We start from the raw sequence: 18,380 nt of genomic DNA on the forward strand, positions 1-18,380 counted from the left end.
GAAAGGGCCCGTTGTCCCAGGCGGGCGTCTTTTCACCCCTGTGTGATTCAGATACCGTTTCGCAACATCGCAGCCCTAGGAAAAGCCGCAGCTGGTACCGCATATATAGTAAGCACAGAAGACTCATAGAACTGTAGAGTTGGAAAGGGATCCTGAGGGTTATCTAGTCCAACCCTCCTGCAGATGCGGGAATACATGAAGATGATCAGCGGCTGATATTCGAAGTTAGGCAAAGACCTCCCGAGATCGATGGGTTTTAGCCTGAGAGCATAGCTCTATGGGGTATATGACTCGCTTTCTGGATCAAAGCAGTGTTTGAAATTCTGCCATGGCTGACAATTGCTGGCAAATGTTAAGATTTCAGGAAGCCAGTGGCTGGTAAAGGACAGAAAATCCTGGCATTCACAGGCAAAACTGAAAAGTACTAGCTGTGAAGTATCTGCTCAGAGGTAAATCCAATTGAATTCAATGGGGCTTAGTCCTGGGTATGTATGTACAGGTAAAACTCGGGAAATTACGTAGTATATCGTCGAAAAGTGCATTTATTTCAGTAATGCAACTTAAAAGTTGAAACCAATATACTGTATGAGATAGATGCATGACATGGAAAGCAAGATATGTCAAGCCTTTATTTGTTGTACTGTAATTGTAATTATTTGTCGTTGGGCGGGTCAATTATAAATGGAATGTAATTAATGAAATGTAATAGCAATGGTTATTTTTGTATTATTGTAACTACAGTATTTGTTTTATTACTGTGGAATTTCCAAAAGAAAGCATTTGTAAAAATTAAAGAAAAATAAAAAAATAATAAGTTGCATTACTGAAATAAATGCACTTTTCGACGATATTCTAATTTTCTGAGTTTCACCTGCATAGGACTGCGGCAGCCTGCCAGTGCAGTTCTTTAACCATAGCTGATAGAGATCTTTTTTTCATGCAAACCATGTGACAGTGGTTTGGCACTTAGCTATTGGTTTTTCCAAATTAAAGGGGTGGGGTAAGGAAAAGGATGCATCTCCGTCCACTTGAGAAAATGCCACTCACCTCCCTGTCCCACAAGGAATCAGAAAGAGCATTCCTGTTGGTCTCCCGCCAGGATACAGCATTCCCCCACCCCATTACCACCACCAAGGCTGCCTTTCTGAAGTGCATATTGCAGACTAAAATGTCTCCCTCAAGGGTATCATCTAAGACTGCAATCCTAATCCCATTTGCCTGGGAGTAACCCCTATTGAATTCTACAGGGCATACTTCCAAGTACACATGGTTACGATGCAACCCCCACCATGGAATTGAGGACTAGGAAGAGCTTTGATGGGACAAACTGAAGGTTCCGACCTCAAGTCCTGCTTTCAGCCATACGCAACCAGATACCTCAGTGAAACCTACAAGCAATAATTGACTCCCAGCATTGCTGCCCAACTGTCTCTGAACTCAGGGACCCCACAGAGGGGTGGAGATGCTTTCTTCAGGTGAGAGCCATGTTACCTTGGTGAAAAGTGGTCAAGATACTACTACACACCCCCAAGCTTAATAATAATAATAATAATAATAATAATAGTAATAATTTATTTGTACCCCGCCCAGCTGGCTGGGTTTCCCTAGTCACTCTGGGCAGCTCCCAACAAAATATTAAAAACATGATAAAACTTCAAACATTAAAAACTTCCCTAAACAGGGCTGACTTCAGATGTCTTCTGAAAGTCGGATAGTTGTTTATTTCCTTGACATCTGATGGCATTCCACAGGGTGGGCGCCACTACCAAGAAGGCCCTCTGCCTGGTTCCCTGTAGTTTCAATTCTCGGAGGGAGGGAACCGCCAGAAAGCCCTTGGAGCTGGACCTCAGGCTGAATGATGGGGGTGGAGAGGCTCCTTCAGGTACCTGTTTGCGACCGCAATCCATCCTGCGGAGGCAGTCGTTCGCTGAAGCGGTTGCTCCCTGAAGGCACGCTTTGTCAACACTTCCGGGTCCGCGGCGGTCGCTCGCTGAAGTGATCGTAAACCAAGGTTTGACTGTACTGGGCTGAGGCCGTTTAGGGCTTTAAAGGTCAGCACCAACACTTTGAATTGTGCTCAGAAATGTGCTGGGAGCCAATGTAGGTCTTTCAGGACTGGTGTTATATGGTTTTGTTGGCCACTCCCAGTCACCAGTCTAGCTGCCACATTCTGGATTACAGTAGTTGTAATTTCTGGGTCACCTTCAAATGTAGCCCCACGTAGAGCGCATTGCAGTAGTCCAACTGGGAGATAACTAGAGCATGCACCACTGTGGCTCGTGTTAGCTTGCATGTTTTTAAAAAGAGGGTGCTTGCCACAATAGACTTGAGCTGCTTCGGAGCAGTCGCCCCAATGTTCTTGGTTGGTCAGCAGCGACTTTAGCAGGGATGTATGTTACTGGCATGGGACGCGGGTGGCGCTGTGGGTTAAACCACTGAGCCTAGGGCTTGCCGATCAGAAGGTCGGCAGTTCAAATCCCCGCGATGGGGTGAGCTCCCGTTGCTCCAACCTAGCAGTTCGAAAGCACGTCAAAGTGCAAGTAGATAAATAGGTACCGCTCCAGCAGGAAGGTAAACGGCGTTTCCGTGTGCTGCTCTGGTTTGCCAGAAGCAGCTTAGTCATGCTGGCCACATGACCTGGAAGCTGTACGCCAGCTCCCTTGGCCAGTAAAGCGAGATGAGCACCGCAACCCCAGAGTTGTCCGCGACTGACTAAATGGTCAGGGGTCCCTTTATCTTTTTTGTTACCGTACTGGCTGCCGGCAATTGCCAACCACTAAAAAGTGAGCTGTCCTGGTAGCAGGGCAGTGTACCCATTTCCCTTTACTCTGACCCCAGTGCACTTCCACCACTACTGTTTGAAGCTGAGTACACAGGACATTAACCACAATCCATATGTATCCAGTAGTTTCATGCGAAACACTCTCATTTGATGCATTTTCCACCACACCATTTGAAAACACAAGCTGCGGTTAGTAGAGTTCAGACAGCCATTGGACATGCAGATGACAGGTCACTGGAGGTCAGGGGGCTGAAAGCGCAGGGAAGCAGATCAGGTAATGTGCTTCCGGCAAATGCATTCCTCCCCTCTCTGGTGTGTACGTCATGTGCCACAGATGGAAACAGCCTTGTTGTGTTTTAAACCGCTGGTGTGTCCACAGCCTAGGACTTGGGGCATGTATTACATTACCAGTTGTCCCCCTTTTACAATTTTTTTTAAAATTTAAAAACGAGTATGTTCCTATCCCTCATGATTGTGGAGGTGAGGACAATACTGGATGACTCTGAAAATGAGGCTCCCAGAGAGAAAGTTTTCGAGCGCCAACACAATGCAGCTCCCCACCCTGCCAAATAGTGTTATGGGTTTGGGCTGGGCCTCTGCCAACATTCATGGTAAGAGAATTGCCACTGCAAACCCGTCAAGCAGATCTAGCCATGCACAGTCTATTATTAGAAAAAGTAAGGTGATAGGTTATTATAGGGACCGTTAGGGACAATTTTCTTCCGAACAACAAGGAAATGGCCACAGACTGCTCTGGGAAAGGAAAGCTATTTCATAAAATGGGGCATGTCTTTCTTTTCTCCCTTGCCCCCTTCATCTCTCTTCTGACTGGGGGTGATGTCATCAAGATTATGGGTGAAGAAATGCTGGTTTCAGAAAGCCAGACTGAGGAGTGTCAGAGTCAACTTGGTTCTGGAGCCATATTCTTGAGGTGCACATACAACCCTCCTAGAAATGTTTAAAGCTGTACCTCCACCTCTTCTCAAGCTGTACGTTTATAAAGAAATATTACAAATACCAGTAAGCCTACTGGCCTCCAAAGGAGACCAAGGTAATTCCTGAACCCATGAGGCATATATAACAATAGGTTGCAGTATGGAGTTAGATGCAGTTGTTCTGTACCACTAAATAGCATTTTCATGAGTTTTGTACCATGCCTTGTTCCACTTGCAGATCATTGTAGCATTTTGAGTTTTGGTTCGAAATAAACCGTAGCTTTTGCCTCTTTTTATTATTTTCTTCTTAGCTTGGCAGTTTTGATTTCCAATTCTAGATAGCAAACTCAGGTTTTAAAAAGTAACACTGATCATTTGAGCCTCCTACTCTTATTACAGTATATTTTTAATATAAAAAAAATGCTACTACGCCGGTGACATTTTAGTTGGCCCCAATAAAGGTCCTGCCAGACTTTGGATTTTCCTCGAGTTACTTGTAGTGAAGCACTGTATTGTAACTAGATAAACAAGACACAGTAATATAAATAGATAAAAGGTTTTATTCAATGTTATATCAGTGATCTGACCACAAGATGGTGCTATAACCTTTTTAATAATAAAAAACCCTCTGCAATTCAATCTCAGAAAACAAGTTATTCAAAATATTCTGACAACAGACTGTGCCTTGCAAAAAAAAAACCCCAACAACTTTCAAAATAGAGCACAATTTTGTAGGTTTAAATATTACGTAGTAGAGATAAGCTTGCATACTAACAATACATACACCAAACGAGACTGCAATTGAATAGGCTCTGATGCTCATAAACTACATCACCCCTCATGCAGACTCCTGCTGAAGCAAATACTAAGGTGGGGAATAGCGGGGCCAGGCAGGTGACCAGGGTACAAAACCTCTTGCGCCAATTGGTTTCCCACTTGCACATTTCTTACTTGAATGGAATGCTTAATAATTGAGTTTATAGGAATAAGGGGCAGCTGTATAAATCTTCCTGACCAAAGTTAGAACATTTTTTCTTTTTAAAACTAGACCACTTAGTTGTCTAAAAGCTGAACAAGCTCTCAAACACACATGACCTACCGGTAGTAGTTTCAGAGACAAAGAAATGAATGTCTTAAGCAAAACCAGACATTACAAAATGATGTGATTAAAACACCAGTGTTCGGCTGAGAAATATGGGCTCTAATATTCACATGACTGTATAGGGCATGCAAATACTGGTCTGAACGCACCATGGGACTTTTGACAAGTCATTTTCAGTCTCAGTTTCCTATCTACAAAGTGGAACCTTCGCTCCTATGGGGTCACTGAGGTTCAAACTGAAGATTTTGAAGCAATTCTTGAAAATTTAGATGGTATATTTATGTCCCCCTCTGCAATTCCTTTTGGAAAAAAGCAGAGGAACTATGTATTTGCTCTTAGAATAACCAGGCACACGTTGGCTGTGTGGAGACATCTCTTCATTTCAGCTGCTAGCGTTTTCATCTGTGATCCTCCAGGGAACCATTTCTCAAAGGCTCTTCCATTTTGGTTAGTATTTGGGAGCAGAGGCTTAAAGCAGATGCTATTTTATGACCTTATCCTCAGGGTGGGGCTGTATATTAAAAAAAACTTTAGCCTAGTATAAAACAGGAGTTTACATATAGGCCTAGTTCTGCTGAAATAATGGTTCCTTGCTACGTGAATGAGCATCAGGCTTCTGTACTCCTGCCTTCCTCCTCTTTAGCCCCCAATGAGATTGGAAACTTCTTTTTTTAAAGATAAAAATCATAGCTCCATGGTGTCTGACCTCTGGGAACTCTGCCTTCTTTAAGAGTATGGTTAGCAAGAACAAGCCAGGATCAAACCATGGTTTGAGTTTATTGCTAGCCACAGGGACTGTTTCTTTAAGCATCTGCTTGTCATTTCTCCTCTGCATGCAGAATAATCTGGGATGACTCCTGTCCAACACAAATGGGACAGCGGTAAATCCAACACCAGCTTTTCAGGCACATTAGAGCATGTTAAAAACACAATCCAGTCTACCCCTACCTTTTCCGGATTGGAGAAAAAAAAGCCTACTGTATATAGTACTGTATAGCAAACTATAATAATCAAGTGGTATCATTTGCAAAATTACAGGATTCTGTTCTGTTATGTTCTGCAAGGACTTTATTGCCCACCCTCAATTGGAATGGATAATCTATTCTTCAGTTTCCCAGGTTAATATTCCTTTTTTAAGAAATAAGAATTTTCATTAAATCTTTTTCATAATGCAGTAAGATTAAATAAACTAATCTAAATAAAAACGAAAACACAGAAAGAAAACAGAAAATGCAGAGTCCTCTCTCCAAGGTAGTTCTTAATCGTTAATTTACACGCAAATGTTGAACCCTCCCAGCTCTTGCTTGGGAGATTCCTTTTCTTTTCCCCTGTCTCTAACCCCAGGAGGTCTTCCTTTCCCTGCCTCTCACTCAGGGTCCTTCCCCAACCATCCACCACTAGCTTAATATCCCAAATGTGCAGCTGACAGAGGGGCATAATTTACAGGTTCTTTACCACGTGACAAATTTGCTAATTAAAGCTGTATACCTACTGGCCCAATGTTTTGGGGAAAGTGGGAAGCAGTCCTAAGACGTATAAATGAATAAGAACAGCAAAAAATGGTAACTGGGATAATTCCAAAACAAGCATGAAGATGGTAACATGTACTAGTAAGTTTTCAACCTGTGTTGAAAGTCAGCGTGCGTCAAATATAGCACAGGTTATTGTTTCCAAAACAGGAAGGAACATTTACTGCTGATTGTATGGAGAATGTATGTAGTGTTTCTCTTTCCCTTTACATACAAGATGAAAACCGCTGGCTGCCTCAGATACATTCCCACCACAGTAACTGATATCAGAAACAACTTCCATTCAGCTGAATAGAGCAGGCATCCCCAAACTTTAGCCCTCCAGATGTTTTGGACTACAATTCCCATCTTCCCCGACCACTGATCCTGTTAGCTAGGGATTATGGGAGTTGTAGGCCAAAACATCTGGAGGGCCGCAGTTTGGGGATTCCTGGAATAGAGATTAACCTTCATGAGAATAACATCACTGAGAGGTAAAGAGAAAATGCCTGGCCTCAGCTGGGGCAGCTAAAATGCATCAAGCTGGTGGGAAAATATGCGGACTTCTCTGCAGAATATTCAAAACCCAACAGGCCCAAGGGATGGCATAGCTAATCTCGTTCTTATTTGTACACACAACAAAAACACACACGGAAAAAGGTTTACCCAAAGGAGGTGGCTGTGTCCAGTTAACAATTACTTCTGTATTTAATTATGGTGCTATACAAGCCGTAGACACTTTTATGAATTTCTCTTAACGAACAATTATCTTGTCCCTGCATTACCACCGGGAATGGTATTTTAAGATACCTGCATACATAATACAGTCTGGAACATTTCAGAATATTGAGTAAACAGAGGTCAGTCTTTGCTGGAGCTGTTACCGCATACCAGAGCACAGCAAAATCCCATCAGTCCAGAGAATTCAAACTTGTGTTTCCTTCCACTTGACAGCTGACCTTTTACATCCAACTCACTAATCATCTCTGCCAACATCACTTTGATACTACACTGCTTTCATCTGTTCATAATGACTTTATTTTTTTTCCTTTGTACAAAAAAATATAAAATTTAAATCCATAGAAAGTGTATACTAGCAATGACAAGTTTGAACATTACACCAATGAAAAGGCGTTAACTGGGACATTAGTTGTTTTAAGTCTCAACAGTGCATGCACAATATAAAATAAAAATGGCTAAAGCTTTGAAATTCTTACAGCAATGCCTCATCAAACTACTCGGTGGATGGCAATAGCAGTAGGAGGGCATTTATGTACAAACCAAACAGAAATCAAAGTTGCTCCTTTAGTTCCAACTCTGGTTAAGACTTAAAATCACAATACAAAATACTCAAGATCCCACCCCACCCCCAAATTTCAAAAGTTATTAACACAGGGAACTAATCAGTAGTTTTAAGAATCTTGTTTTGAAAAGGCATTCTGTTTTTCCACAACACTCCCCAGCTACTTAAAACTCCTTTTCAAAACCTAGTCGGACCAACCACACTTAAATGCTAGTTCATAGCCAAATAATAATGTACAAAAATATTTAATGGAAGAAGGGCATTCATTTTAAAATTTGCTTCAAAAGGAAAATCTCCCACATTCAAGGTTTGTTGACTTGTCCCATGAACAAAACGGCACCTGTGGAACGAGAAAACATTATTGCAGATATTGGATTAATTCACGATTCACCTGTTTTGTAACAAAACAAAACCCTCCAGATGGTTCAACATTCAACACAATCTAGGCAAGAATGATTTCAATTAAGCAGCAAGCTTAAATGCATTAATGACTATTAGGCAGAACCCAATTTTAGTCTGTGATCCTAAAAGATAAAGGCTCAGTTTTAAGGTCATTTTGATGCATAGTTTTAATAGGGAATGTCATCAAATATTGGACTTCCTTCTAAAAGGAAACAGTACTTCTACTTTTAAACTGTGATTCTCACAAGTCCATGGATTCAACTTCTCAGAGGCGAGAGTTGGTATATGAAAATGTAAATTTAATACTTTAATTAATTGGTACCGTTACATGCCAGACAATATGTAAGAATTCTTTAAAAATCAGTAGGCATTTATACATGTGATAAAGCATTTTGAAAAAGATAAAACCTGTGTTTTTAAAAGCCAGATTATCCTAGTAGAAACCACTTTTCTGCTTTTATTGTGTAAAGATACTTTACTGCCTGTTTCTAAAACCTGACAAGGACTCCCTTTCAATTTAGTAACACTAAGGAACAGGATCTGGTAAAACTGAAGAGCTTTAAATCCCCTAATTTCACTCAAGTACCAGAAAATCAATGGGGATTTAAAAAAAATGTTCAACATTTTAGAGTACAGTGCAATTTTACTTCAGCAGACACTATCAATGTTTCTCAAGAACAGAGAGGAAGAGAGCAAGGCATGCACTCTGGACTTGAGTTCCCAGCTAGCCAGTTCACAAAAGCCACTTTATATACTTGTGTATGTGGGTTATCAGAGAGTGGCTGTTCATCAGTTTGCATCTGCTGCCCGGGGGGGGGGGGGGGGACAGCGACAAAAGTTCAAATGCACATAAAGATCCTTCCAGTGCGAATGTGTGCAGGTCTGGGGTCTGCGGCTGGTGTTGTTGAATGCAAGGGTGGCACTGAGTAAGACCTCCCAAACCCATGATCTGATTATGGATGAGGCGGCCGATCTGGTCTCTATCACAGAGACCTGGTTGGGTGGAGTGGGTGTTTTTGGTCTTGGGCAAGAGGTGGTTTTGCAAAGGCACTGGGCACCATGCTGCAGGGGGCACCACAACACTACTGTAGAACAAAGTGCTAGAGGCCAGGGGGGCACGCTGAAATTTGAGAGCCTGAAGTCTGCCACAGTTGGGTCGGACTGGGGATTAGGCCCTTCTTCATGTGCCTCCTCTACAAAGAGGTTCTGAGAAGAGGCTTTTTTCTGCAGTGGTTCCCTGCTTGTGGAATGCTGTAACCCAGGGAGGCTCGCCTGGCACCTTCATTACGTATCTTTAGGCCACTGGGGGAAACAATTCTCTAAATATTCTATGGCCTTTTAAATGTGGGAGGGGGGTTATTGGTTTGTTTGCTTTATTATGTATTTTGCGTTCTCAATTTGTAGGTTTATGTTGTGAACTGCCCTGTGATCTTCAGATGAAGGGCGGTACACAAATCAATCAATCCGTCAATCCATTAGTATGTGTACTATTTGTTTTCCAAACTTCAGCCACCAGTCAAACTAAACCTTTTCATATTGAGAACTAAGAAAAAAAAAGTGATTTAAATGTATATTGTAAGATGCTTGTTAATATGTGACTTTATACAATTCTACCGATACATATGTGATAAAGCATATCAGTTTCTTTATCTGTCCTTTTATTGTTTTAACTCAGAGTTTATTATGCACACCACCAAGGTAAGATTCTCATGGCATATAAATGTATAAAATAAAACAAAGGCAGGCAGGCCTACTTAATAAAAGCTGCATTTGGCCCTTCTTTCAACTATCACCTAGTGGCAGCAAGTACAACAGGCTACCTAAATTATTTCTACCCTAGCTGTTTCTTACAAGCACTATAACTTTTAAGACCTGGTCCCTGAGATTGCTTTTCTCTTTCTTCCTTGTAATTCCTTTTTCCTCGTGTGTCGTGTTTGTAGAATCAAAGTCTGCAGTGCAGAGACTGAATTGTGGCTGATTTTTGTTAAGACGCTCTGGGACCCTTTTCAGCTAAAGAGTAGGATTAAAAAGAACTTAAAGCAAATACGGTAAATTTGACTTTTTGAAACGCAGTGTTTGCAGCAGGAAGACTTATCTGCTTGTGGGAAATTGGGGTTTTGCATCACGAGGGGAGCTTCCAGAAGATGAAACAGGCTCCCTTGCTTTACACAGCTGCCCTCAAACTCATAGAGGGTGACAGGGATCAGGCTAGGTGGGGCAGCATTCTCGTGCTCATCCCTACACCCACTCATGTGTGGTACTCCCCTGCCCCCAAGGCTAGTGCTAGAAAATGCAAGATTTTGTTTATTTAAAGCACCATCAAGACTTCCAGAGCAACCTACAAAAATCAGAAGCAAGACAGTATTCCCTGAGGTCTCTTATTGCCTGAATAGGGCCACTGAATTTTAACAAGGAAAACAAACAAACATCCCCAACCTCAATCCCAGAGTATTTCATTCCCAACTCCCTGCTTAAAAAAAAGCCCCTTCTTATGAAGTTATATACAGAGGGCTTGTCCTGAATTAATAACTGAATGTTCACTAGGTATTGCTAAGTGTAGCTGCATCCAGAGAATACAAAGGGCCTGCAATACACCTCTCTGTGTGAGAGAAGGTGGATGTACGAAGTGTGCTGCTTTTCAGTTCTGATTCGTTATTCAAAAGATCTAACCCACCAGGTACAGTTTTAGTAAAAATTGCTTATGCATCCGAGTCTGCTACTGGGAGCAACACTTCCCAGAAGATTCCACTGAAATCAGCCTGCTGCTTCTGTATGGCATCTTTAAAATATTCAGTGCATGCCAGCAGATTTTGTTCTTAGCCTGCTTTGATGCTGGGTGGTAGTGGAGGAGAGAATGAGATGACTGAAATGTTGCATAGAGAGAGAGATAGAGATAGAGAGTGTTCAGATGTCCTGGTCCCTCAAGTCCCCTTGTGAGTCATTTTTGCGCAGAGCCGGGGGGTGAGGGAGGTGAGGTGTTTTTCCTAAGCAGCTAAGCTCATACTGAGCCTAGAATATCAATTAGAAGAAAAACAGGGTTTCAAAGTGGAGCAAAGAGAGATGTGTGTTTTGACAACCGGCCAGTGCTCCTCTTCGGGATCGCATAATGTGCCTTTGCTGTCCTGAGCTGCCTGTGTCTGGGAACTCATGCCAGAAGTCCTCTTCCTCCACAGCGTTGGCACTTTTACCTCCAGCATGCACCATTTATGGAGATGAGCTAATAAATATGCCAGTGGAACAGAGGGGCCTGTTAGTCCCTGGCAACAACCCCTCGAGTGTTGGGATCCTGCGCAGCTGCAGGCTGCTGCATTGCCTCCAAGTGAAGAAATCTCTTATGCACAGTATAAGGAGATAGGAGGTTCAGGACCGAATTTCGTAAGGCAAGAAAGCATGTAAGAGATGTCTGTTTTCAGCTGCGGGCTTCTGTTTCCTGAGGAAGGCTGTTTGCATTTAATTCAGTGAAAGTCAATATTACTTACCTGTAGGATTGTGCCGTATGAAGAATACAAATGGCCTGTCTACCACAAACCAAGGTGGGGATGACCTGGCTATTAAAATTGCAGCTTGGACAAACAGAAACAGGGGGGGGGAATAGTCACTCAATGGTTTTAAACTTATATTTACATTTTATTTAGCAAGATTTATAAATTGCTTAATCAACAAACAATAAACACTCTAAGTGGCTTATATAAATAATATCCATTAAAAGTAAACATTAAAAGCAAGTTGACATTACTTCCCCCCTAAATATAAATAAAAACAGCAACTGTAAAACAATCTTCCTAATCAAATAACATCTTAAAATTACGTATCTGGGCAGGTGTGCCTAAACAGAAGCAGGTTTAAAAACAGGTTCTGAAAAGTTCCTGCCTAGTATTACTGTATTGTATTTTGAATACTTTTGTAAGACACTTTGTATTTTTCATTTTTGCGTCACCTAGAACCTTTTTTTAGGAACCAGTGGACATTTTTCTAAATAGATAGCAATATACAAGTACTTTCTAAATGGAAGAATTTAATCTATTTACCTCTTAAGTAGTCCAGGGTGGGGGTGGGGTGGGGACAGAAAAGCATCAGCCTGAGACTAAAATGCCATATTCTTAAACTGTAATTAGATTTGGGCAAATTACTCTATAATTTGGAAATGCTGAGGTCCAGTAGCTACTGAGAGTCACATTGCTCTGGTGAGTGTATGAACACCACTGCTTTAAGCTATATTTATTTAGAAAAATTCTACACTACTTTCTGAAAAAAAGAAAAAAGAAAAATCTCCAAGTGAAGAATTTTGTCTTGCAGAGTGACATAACTGGGGAAGAGCATCTGCTTTGCATGCAGAAGGTCTCAGGTTCAATCTCCCACTTCTCCAGGGCTGGGAAAGACATTCTGAACCCTGGAGAGCTGCTACCAGTCAGTGTAGACAAAACTGACCTAGATGGACCATTGGTCTGCCTTCCTAAGTTCCAATTAGGCTTGGGGGGGGATGCAGGAGTGCTTTCTGGAAGTCTGTTAAATGATTATTCTGGTTTGGCAATGCCATTTCAGCTATACTTTAAAATTAATGAAATTATGATTTTTTGATTATTATTATTATTTTACAAAACCTATAATTTCAATATGCATAAATGATGATTTAGGGGAACCAGTGAAATGCTTACTTGTTGCTGCAGATGCTTTGGTTCCATCTTCGCTCACTTCAATTTTTGCTTTTTGCAAGATCTGAGATACATGAATGTTTCCTGTTCCTGTTAAGGGTCAAACACAGAACATATGTGTGGTAAATATTATGTATACACATCCTCATGCTACATTCCAGGGAGAAGCCAACTCTTTCCGTAATACAAAAACAGAAGTAGAAGTCAATCTGCTTCTGTACGCTGTTATTAAGATACCATCCCCCCCCCACCTGCTAAAAAAAATTGTGCCAGGTAATCGCTTGGTATGAAATAAATGACACTGACAGATCGCAAAGCAGTGTTTTGATCATTTAACTTCAGTGAGAAGTGGGATAAAAGCCAAAGTAACCAAATTATTTCCACAAATCCCTAGTCCTAAAACTCATGGACAAGAGAATGAGAGGGTAACTCACTTGTTATTTTTGCAAAATTTGCCTTTGACTGATCAAACATATCTCGAATGCCAAGCTCCTGTAAAGGTTCCTTTAAGTCTGTTTCTGCCTCTGCAGTAAACCTGGTGGGAGCAACAGAAAAGCATCAGCCTGAGACTAAAATTAAGTCCAATTGTGAAAGGATTTTTCAATAGAGGTGACATAAATACGTGTGAGATAAAGTGGGGGGAACAGAACCTACTTGGGTAAAATAACCTGCACTCTCTTCTGCACCATAGTTGTCATCCAGCTCTGTATCGTTTTTGTGCTAATGTGAGGAATAATAGCAGACAAAGGAGTTGTGCTTTCCGTGGGCAGAGCAATCAGCATACTGATACTTTCGCCATGGTAGGGCAATTCAATGATATTGTACCACAAGTCATTAGGAGTACTTGTTGTGCCTGAAAGAAAGAAAATCCAAGACAAGAAAACCTTCAGTCTGTATTGCAAGACTGTCTCAGTAATAAGTAGCTGTTGAAACAAATTGGATCAGCTTGTCCTCAGCCTGTTCCCTGAAGCAGGAGGAGAGTTAGGGATCTACAAGGACGCTGCCGGCAGAGAAAGAAAGGCAGAAAAAAATGACATTTTTTTGCCCCAGAACTTCCTTGTGAATATCATAACTTGCCCCTTTCATTTCATCTGCAGCTGCTGTCCTGCCCTGCAGGTCACTTCTTCCCCTCCCTAATCACCCTGGAGGTGATTAGGGAGATTAGGTGATTAGGAATCATTTCAGGCTGGAGGGGGAGCCTCATTTGTTCATTCTCCCTTTTGGCCCCATTGGCCACCAGAATGTATCTTCCCGTGCTCACAAAAGCCATGTTCATCCCGATGCCAAGGAGATTGTTCATACCTTTCAGGCTATTCTGAAGGAAAGCGAGTAGCAACAGGCAGCCACCCAGACTTCCAGCTCCGACTGTCTGAAGACTCTGCCTGTGCAATGTTTTCTGCTGCTACAGATTTTCAGACAGCACACCTGCACAAGCTGGTCCATGGAAATTTCAGGGCTTCTGTGGGGTGACAGGGAGTCATCATGACATCCCCCAATGTTTTCAGCAAATGATCCTGATTCAGGCCTGAATAAACAAAACTTTGGAGGGTGACAACACAAGAACAGGCCTTTTCTGTGGTGGCTTCCCGTTTATGGAATGCTTTCCCTAGAGAGGCTCGCCTGGCATTACATGTCTTTAGGTGCTGGATAAAAACATTCCTCTTTACTCAGGCCTTCAGCCATTAAATAATCTATGGCATGTTAAATGTGTGAGGGGAGGGGACTGTTCTTCTGATTGTTTTATTATTGTTCTGTCTATTATTATGCTCCGTAAATTATGTTCTTAATGTTTATATAAACACTCTCATGCAAAGTAAAAGGCCAATGATATGCACAAGTAAGAATCACCATTTCTCTTTCCCCGCCCCACCAGCATTGCCCTATTCCCACCTCCTTCCTCAGGCTGGTGAAGCCTCCTTTAAAGAACGTTACAGAAGTCGTGGCGCCACAACTAAACTTTAAAAAATGCATAACCCACCCTTTTCACTACTGCATATACCAGGGTGGTGTACCTGCATATCATTGCATATGAAGGCATGCTACTGATAGCAATTGTTTCTCAATGCTTCTGCAATAGATTAAAGCTGAAAGGAAATAAACACACAGAAACCAAAAAGGGGCTTTCCCTATCTACTCACGCCATGTTCAAAACTGGGGGAAAGACATCCCCAAACCGGCCAAGTGTCATACCAACTGTCTCTACATAACTTCTAAACACGAGCCATGAATCTGGTATTATGAGGACATCAAGAAAACAGGAAGTACAACAAACACATTGCTTGCCACAACTACTCAAGCATTTTGCAGCTCTAATAATGTCTGTCTTTGAGCCTTTTTGACAGGAGAGTGTCCCCCCTTTTGCTTTGTACTTCTGCAAACCTTGGAGCTTCCCTGAAGATGCTGATACCTTCTGTTCCAGCAGCCCTGTTTTCACTGTAAAGCTGTCACAACAACTTAAAGCATTTTTGTTTAGGCAAGCCTGCCCAGACTCACAGATATGGGTGTATTTTAATCTTTTTACAGTTAATTTTAATTATCTTTAAATATTGTGATCTGTTTTATTGATAATTTTAATATTGCTGCAAGCAGCTTACAGGTTTTACAACCATCAAGTGATACCAGGTGACTTAGCTAACCAACAAAAATACAATGTTGGAAAAACTACAGCAAATTATTATTGCGTGCAATGTTTTGCAGCTGCTTTTACAGAGTTTCAATAAAAAGTTTCTATTCTCAAATGCTGCATACGCTAAGGAGAATGGGGTACCTTCAACAGAAATACAAAAAGGTTTTTAATGTTTAAGGACTCCTGTTATCCCTTTTTTTAGTTATTCTCATTGTTCTTTACATTCAACATTTAAATAAGCATCCTGCTAGTAATAAAGTAAGATTCAACTGGCAACTTCAAAAGATTACAATAATAGTTTTATTAGCAATAAGATGCCTCTTTCAGAAATCTTGAAATATCAAACTTCCTGTTATAGATTTACAATACTGCAAATAGCAATAGTCTGTTGTGAAATACAGAATCTTTGTAAGCTAGCATTTGTATTAGGGTTGCCAAGTTTAATTAATCAAAATGAACAAGCTAATGAAGACTTTCCAAAGTGGGTTGGAATCCTAATTCACTTACTAGGGAGTCAGCCCATTGAACCCAGTAGGAGTTGCTTCCAAGCAAACATGCACAATATTGCACTATAAGTGCTTGGCCCCCAATTAACTGGTGCAATTTTTTAAAGCTGTTCTCACTTCCCACCCCCTCCATTTTTATTAAGATTCTCAATTTGATGCATGTGTTGAGGTATGAACATTTAATTATGAATTATGGAGCTAAAACCTGTTAATCCAGCTTGGGTTTCTTTAAGGGGATGAGAGTAATAATGCTCATTAGGAATACCATATGCTATCTATCAACACAAAATGTTTCAACAGAAGATCGGAGCTGTTAGTGCTAGATTTCTGCCAAGAATGAAAGGACACCTGACCACATCTCATTGGAAGAGGGAATTCTGAAAGGGATAAAGTAGCACAGGATTGGGAACTCTGTACCCCCCCCAGTTGTTGTTGACTTACAACTCCCATCTTCCCAGACTACTGACCATACTAGTTGGGGCTAATGGGAGCTGGAATCCAGCATCATCTGCAAGGCCACTGGTTCCGCGTTCTTTGAAAACACTTCCTTTTGTTCAAACACTCCCTACGTTACATTGGAACTTGAGTTTGGAAATGTTACAAGATTTAAAATGTTCATGCTGAATATCCTCTTTCTCAGCAGGCAAAGACTTACATTAGCTGCCTCCTCCAAGGCAACTGAACTTAGCTAATCAAAGTGTTACTGGCCAAGAAATGGCAACTACATAGCCAAGCTTAGGATAAAAAGGGGGCCGTATATAGCATCAATACTAGTGGGTGCACACATCAAAGAAACAATGACATTTCCACACACTCCAGTTCCCATCAACCCCAGGAAGAACTGCCCAAAGCCAGGGATGGTGGAACTTGTAGTTCAACAACATCTGGAGGGCCCTGTTATGCAGAGCCATACCAGCAAAACCACTGCTGTTCTCATGCTTGGTGCCTTCAAGAAACAACATCACCACAAAATTTAGCATGTATTCTGGGATGGTTTTATACATGTTGAGTTTCTACCTTGCCTTTCTCAGAAACTGGGGGAAAGCAGGCAAGATGGGCACCTGCTGCTTTCAGGATGAAATCCACTCTAGAGCCAAAAAACAACAACAACAAAAACAACAGTCCAGCAAAGAAAAAAAAAATCATTGAACATACCACATCGGAACACTGACAACTGAGCCAGCATAGGCACTTGGTAAGTCTTTCCATCAGCTCCGTTAAACGTTCGCTTTTTTGTGTTTTCTGGCTGAAAACGTGATTTCCATAGTCCCTTAAAGTATACTGCATTTACCAGCACCAATCTGGTCAGCTCACTATCAAGAGAATCCGGAGATATGATGCTGTCTATCATACCTGAAAAGCACAAAAGAAAACCCTATACTTTACAAGCAGACAAAGAAGCTTATTAATCATAAAAGCTGAAAGGGAGAAAGGGGGGGGACCCAATTCAATACATTAAATAAAAGCTACAACAAGATTCAGACCAAGAGAATGCACAGGAGACCCATGCTGGAGTTCAGCTGTGATTTAGTAAAGCACAAGATAGATTGATAGAGGGTCTAGAGCTCCCAACCCCTGGAACTAGCCTTGGGTTGCTGCCAAACTTTCTTCAAATCTTCTCAATACACTTGGAGGTTTGCCTGGATCAAACCCATTGAAATCCATCTTGTACTAAAGTAGCCTTTCCCAACCTGGTGCCCTCTGATATGTAGCTGGTGGGAGTTATGATCCAAAACATCTGGAGGGCACCAAGTTGGGGAAGGGTGTTCTAAAGGACACCCCCCCCCTTGTTCAAAGACCTTGCTGTCCTTCTGTACATATGTGTGCCAGTCTCATGATCAGCAGGCATCTTGAGGCATCTTGAGGCATCTTGAAGCCTCCAGGCACCAACCCCCCCCCCCCAAATTCAAGATTTCTGGCATTTATGCAGAAATATTCCCCTAAATTACAGGGGCAAATCAGTCCATGGTCTTTTTAATTAGTATTTTGGGTTTTTTAAAGTAATATAAATCAGTAAGCAATTTACTAAACACTATGAGTTTACAAACAAGAAATCAACGGGCTTCAATAACATTCAGCTTTCTTCCTGACCCAAATATACTACCCACTTTATTTGCCATTGGTGCTTTTTCTTTGAGATCTCATCATAAAAAGAACAAAGAACAAAGGAGTGGATATAAAGAAAAACACAAGGAAAGGAAAGGAACTTTACATCAATACAGGGACGAGAATTTTTTGAGGAGATGGTGTTCTTGGCAAAACAGTGAGATAAGTGAGTATCAAGGAAATTGCCACTACCTGTGTACTCACACAGAAGATAATGTAGTCAAGAGGCAAGTTTAGTGAAAAAGATTTGATATATATTGCCATTTTGTAGTTTGATTTACACTTTTTATGTTTAAAAGAACAGTCTGTACTTGCAGGCAGGGTGTACAAAATCAATCCAAATGCTTCAGATGTTTAAAGGTCAGTTTTTCAAAGAATTTGGAAAAAAATGTTAAGCTGAAGAGGAAGAGACCAGTTGCAGCAGGGACTAGAGGCTCCAGAAATGGATACTGCCAAAA

General features: G+C 41.4%; 1 protein-coding gene and 1 long non-coding RNA gene across 4 annotated transcripts in view; one reads left to right on the forward strand and one right to left on the reverse strand.

Annotated features, from left to right (window-relative positions):
* The first annotated feature begins 92 nt into the window (after positions 1 to 92).
* LOC118093414 (uncharacterized) lies at positions 93 to 16,977 on the forward strand. The gene is made up of 3 exons (XR_004693635.3): positions 93 to 449; positions 1,248 to 1,475; positions 16,848 to 16,977. It is a non-coding gene; the product is annotated as an uncharacterized LOC118093414 (long non-coding RNA).
* SERPINE2 (serpin family E member 2) overlaps positions 7,343 to 18,380 on the reverse strand; it is a 28,651-nt gene continuing 17,613 nt past the window's right edge. For all 3 annotated transcript variants that reach the window (XM_035132465.3, XM_035132467.3, XM_060274550.2), the window contains exons 4-9: positions 16,972 to 17,169; positions 13,339 to 13,537; positions 13,119 to 13,219; positions 12,688 to 12,774; positions 11,512 to 11,595; positions 7,343 to 7,970 (exon numbers count right to left, since the gene is read on the reverse strand). In XM_035132465.3, coding sequence (XP_034988356.1) covers positions 7,933 to 7,970; positions 11,512 to 11,595; positions 12,688 to 12,774; positions 13,119 to 13,219; positions 13,339 to 13,537; positions 16,972 to 17,169 — 707 coding nt within the window. In that variant the 3' untranslated portion in view covers positions 7,343 to 7,932. The remainder of the gene's footprint in view (positions 7,971 to 11,511; positions 11,596 to 12,687; positions 12,775 to 13,118; positions 13,220 to 13,338; positions 13,538 to 16,971; positions 17,170 to 18,380) is intronic.

The sequence above is a fragment of the Zootoca vivipara genome, chromosome 5, assembly GCF_965207765.1.
Source record: "Zootoca vivipara chromosome 5, rZooViv2.hap1.1, whole genome shotgun sequence".
NCBI classification, from domain to species: domain Eukaryota; kingdom Metazoa; phylum Chordata; class Lepidosauria; order Squamata; family Lacertidae; genus Zootoca; species Zootoca vivipara.